The 5000-nt window shown below is 49.9% G+C and overlaps 1 protein-coding gene across 1 annotated transcript in view; it reads right to left on the bottom strand.

Moving 5' to 3' along the window:
• Window positions 1–5000, bottom strand: part of LOC306942609 (trafficking protein particle complex subunit 12-like) — a gene marked incomplete at its 5' end in the record, with an annotated part of 27820 nt that overhangs the window by 7004 nt on the left and 15816 nt on the right. Inside the window, one exon of the mRNA XM_079528616.1 lies at window positions 2452–2525. Coding sequence (XP_079384742.1) covers window positions 2452–2525 — 74 coding nt within the window. The remainder of the gene's footprint in view (window positions 1–2451; window positions 2526–5000) is intronic.

Genomic DNA, 5000 nt, shown 5'->3' with positions numbered 1-5000 from the left:
TGCCAGTACATAGTCCTGACACACAGGGAGAGAGATAGGAGAAACCTTTTCATGTCAAGGACCCCCACCAAACTGATGAAACCGTTTGACTGGGGACCCCTATCCTAAAAGATTTTGTCAGGGAGACCCCCAGAAGAGGACTTGTGTACTTAAAATGTTCAAAAATAGCAGATGTACAAGCTCACAGCGTTGCACTAGGTGACGCACTGGGAGCTTGTAGATCTGCTATTTTTGAACATATAAAAGGATGAAGTGGTTAAAATGATTGTGATGCTGTATTAACCGTGCGTGCGCATACACGCACGCACACACACACACACACACACACACACACACACACACACACACACACACACGCTCCCATGCACAACTTCAGTCACTTTCAAGTCCTTGCCGAGCCGTGATGATGTATAGACCATTAGACCAATTCAGAAACGGGTCCCCTGGTCGCAGCAAACGTATTTCCTGTGGACGGAGACGACATATCTGCAGTGTAAACTCGCAGGTCTTCTACTACATTGAACGGTAGAGTGACTGATGTTAGTCTGCTCAAACGGCTGCTGTACTTATACACTATACCTCATACTAAGCATTTAGAGTATGAGGTATAAAGTACAGCAGCCTTGTGTTCATACAACAGAAAGACTGGGTATTGGGTAAGACTCACTATGTATCTTTCAGGACCTTTCACTGCTTCGTCTCAACCATTACTCTATGGCTCTGGTCTCGGCCACCGTGGTGTATTTTTTGACATTCCGTTTCTCTCCAAAGTTGAATGTTGCCACTACTGTTGGAGCAGCCATAAACTACACAGGTTCACCCCGATGTTCTGGGCATCTTTGTAAAGTTAGTGTTAGTAAAAAGCAGGTAAAAGAGTAACGTTTGAGCAGACTAACATCAGTCACTCTACCATTCAATGTAGTAGAAGACCTGTGAGTTTACACCGTTTTCAAAACAATTTTACAAAATTGCCAAAATAGCCTCTCAGCAAAGCTCGCAACGAGTGGTGATGCGAAGCTTTGTGAGCTTGTGGATTGGCAAAAGGTTGTCCTTGCGCCACCATCGTACGACAAAGAATAAAAACAAACAATATAACCGGGCTGAAATGAATGACATCGTCCTGAATAGACACAGGAAGACAGTGACAGAGAGAGAAAGAGAGACATACAAACAGTAAGAGGTGTAAGATAGGTTAAGCGCACAATACGGCATGCAAAGATAAACGGTGCGAGAAGAACGATCGTAGAGTGGGTGGGGTGGAGGGATAGAATGTGTAAGAGAAATAAACGGCTTATAGAGATACAGAGGACGGGCGAGGTAAATAAGTGGGGGGTGAGAGGGGGGGGAGAGAGAGTACATTAATCAAAGCTATGGAGTATGATTGGGTCGATGTGCCCCCACCCCCCCACCCTCCACTCTCTGCACCGCTACACATTGCTCACATGGTGACTGCACTGCTGAGCCGAGCACGGACAGAGGTCAGGGAAGTTAGCGCACGCGAGCGTGTGTGTGCGCGCGCGCGCACGCGCGCGTGTGGGGGGATGTATTACTACACTTTTGAGGGCCACATGTGACATCATGTCCCTTCAATAGCGTTGCTGTCGGGCAGAAACCTCTTATCTCCATATTTAAACTTTTGTGGATTTTCATGTCAAGGACCCCCAATTTGACACTAATTAGCCTGCGGACCCCCCCCCATGTGAAAAATGCATGCCAGGGACCCCGATAAGAGAAGATTTGTACGGCTCTAGCAGTGATTCTCAACCCGTTTAATTTCAAGGACCACCAGTTTGATATGCATTATGCTACGGACCCCCATTTAATGGCATTTCTATCTCTGAGACCCCAATTTATATTGTAAAATCTGGGCAACGGGTCCATTTGGTTCCTAACTACCATTTAGTTGAGGTGTGTGTGTGTGTGTGTGTGTGTGTGTGTGTGTGTTTGGGGAGTGGAAGTCCAGAGTTTCCAGACTGTCACCAGTAGATGGCAGTGTGGTACTGCCTACAGTGTGTGGGCTCCAATCCACACCCCATTCATTTTCCCCTCTCTCTCTCTCACACACTCTCTCTCTCTCTCTCTCTCTCTCTCTCTCTCTCTGACCAAGAATCCAATTAGTGGTCAGTCTGGGGAGATTTCACTGGGAATCCTCCGCTAGCCTAGCATCAGGGAATGTCTCACACAAGGACACACACACCAACAACCACATCCGGAGTACTGTGCACATGCACGCACACACACACACACACATAATGACATACCGAGAAACAAACAAAAAAAGCTACTACAGAGACTCAGCTGGTCCCGCAAGACCGAGACTGACGTTTAGATACAGAACGCAGGCGCACACACACACATGCGCACACACACACACGCGCTCACACACACACACACACGCGCTCACACACACACACACACACACACACACACACATGTGCGCGCACACGTTACCTTCATGAGCAGCAGGCAGTTGGCCATGGAGAACATGACCCGGCTGAGACGAGACCTCCACAGCTGGAGAGAGGCTGAAACATCCAAGGAGAGACGAGTCAAGACCAGTGGCTTACACTCAACACACTCCCATACACTACTACGCGCATTATTTACATAGATTGTGCATTAGATACACACATTCTCTCACGCGCACGCACGCACACACGCGCACACATCGATGGCGGAGCTGAAGAAACCATGCAAGGCACCAACCTGCACATCGGGAGCAATTAGGGGTTCAGTGTCTTGCTCAAGGACACTTCGACCCCAACTCCGGGGGAACCAGGGATGGAACTGGGAACCTTGTGGTTCCCATGTGGGCGCTCTACCGGCCACTCTACCCCCTGAGCCATTGGGCGCACTACCGGCCACTCTACCCCTGAGCCATGTGGGTGCTCTACCGGCCACTCTACCCCTGAGCCATGTGGGCGCTCTACCGGCCACTCTACCCCTGAGCCATGTGGGTGCACTACCGGCCACTCTACCCCTGAGCCATGTGGGCGCTCTACCGGCCACTCTACCCCTGAGCCATGTGGGTGCTCTACCGGCCACTCTACCCCTGAGCCATGTGGGCGCACTACCGGCCACTCTACCCCTGAGCCATGTGGGCGCACTACCGGCCACTCTACCCCTGAGCCATGTGGGCGCACTACCGGCCACTCTACCCCTGAGCCATGTGGGCGCACTACCGGCCACTCTACCCCTGAGCCATGTGGGCGCACTACCGGCCACTCTACCCCTGAGCCACTGCTCTACCGGCCACTCTACCCCTGAGCCACTGCTCTACCGGCCACTCTACCCCTGAGCCACTGCTCTACCGGCCACTCTACCCCTGAGCCACTGCTCTACCGGCCACTCTACCCCTGAGCCACTGCCGCCCCACTTAAGCTCAACAGTATGAGATGTCAGAGTGGTGCCAGGGACCAACAGAAAAGAAGATTTGTGTAAAACCTTTCCAAAATGTTAAAAAAAAATAGCAGATGCATAAGCTCGCAGTTCCGCACTATGAGCTTATATACATCGGATATTTTCGAACAGCCAACCTATAATGGATACAAATAATAATTGCTGTATTTAGCTGGGGATCCCCTGGACCTCACGTTGAGAACCACCACTACATGTTTGACTAGAAATTGGCCAAAATTACATACTTTAAAAAAGCAACAACATAGGAATGGTGTTAAAGTGAACCATCTTTTATTCTAGGTGTACACTCCCTCCCCCCATCACTCCCTTATCCAACCATCCCTCCCCCCCCCCTCTCTCTGTCTCTACGCGAGGCTTATTTTAGGGAGAGAAGGTGAGGAGGCACTGCGGCAGTGTTCAGAGCATCCCAGACAGACAGCCTGTGTGTGTGTGTGTGTGTGTGTGTGTGTGTGTGTGCGTGCGTGCGTGCGCTGTGCACTGTGGAATAGAGCTCGCGAGGAGGCCTATTTAGTATTCAGCACGACACACGTGAGTATGCATGGGCGCGTGTGAAATCCAGTGTGTGTGTGTGTGTGAGTGAGAAGAGCTAATCACTCAGTAGGGGTCTGATGTGTGAAGGCGAGGCTCAGTGTTATTGACTTGACTGTCTGCGTGGGCAGAGTAGAGAGCAGAGAGAGAGTAGATGAAGAGAGAGAGAGACAGAGAGAGAGAGAGAGAGAGAGAGAGAGAGAGAGAGAGAGAGAGAGAGAGAGAGAGAGACTTTTTTGACTTTTTATAAAACCTTTTTATTTACAAACTAAAAAAGAACAGCAAAAGCTTTACTTGTTTTCAGTCAAACATGGCATCTTGCATACAACTCGAAACAAAAAAACAAAACATAATTATTCATATTCAAAAGACCATTGCTGCAACAAACCAGTGCAGAGGGTTCAGCCAGTGACATGCTGCTGCTGCCCCTGAACCCCCCCTATACGCCGAGTCCTCCTCCACACCCAGCCCGTCTCTGGACACAACACAACAGTACAGTACAAGTCCACTTTCCTCTCCCCTCCTGTGATTCTCATGTTCAGTATCTTTCATAGATAGTTTTTCGATGCACAGTTCTGGGAAACAACCCACACGGCAAGGTGATATCAGCCCCAACAGATCAGCTATTGCTCCTGCATCCACCAAGCTCTGACCAGCTACATCCAACAGCTCCACCATGACCACTGTCACACAGGCTGTGAGTGAGCCTCGATGTTGGCATGTGATGAAGGTCCATCCTGGCCCTTCCAACGAGAGGTCCGTCTGAGAATCCGAGTCTACACGTAGCACTCGTAGCGGGCTCCAGCCGCTCCACCATTGTCCAGTCAACCAAAGCCAACCCACCTCACAAGTGGCCGGCTGTTTCATTGTCCAGTTAATCTTCATGTCCATTAAAGACAGAACCAAATGCAAAAGAGGACCCAGCGCACAGAAGGAACCCAGCGGCACCACCACCATCACCATTCTAATTCCGCATCAATCCTCTGCACCAGTTTCTTCACTCTGAAAATCTCTTGCCTGGTAAAGCATACTCCTTCTGCTAACTTCATGTT

Source organism: Electrona antarctica (genome assembly GCF_951216825.1).
Source record: "Electrona antarctica genome assembly, chromosome: 18".
Classification (NCBI taxonomy): Eukaryota; Metazoa; Chordata; class Actinopteri; order Myctophiformes; family Myctophidae; genus Electrona; species Electrona antarctica.
Note: the sequence above shows the minus strand (reverse complement) of the source record. Positions and strands in the feature narration are given on the sequence as shown.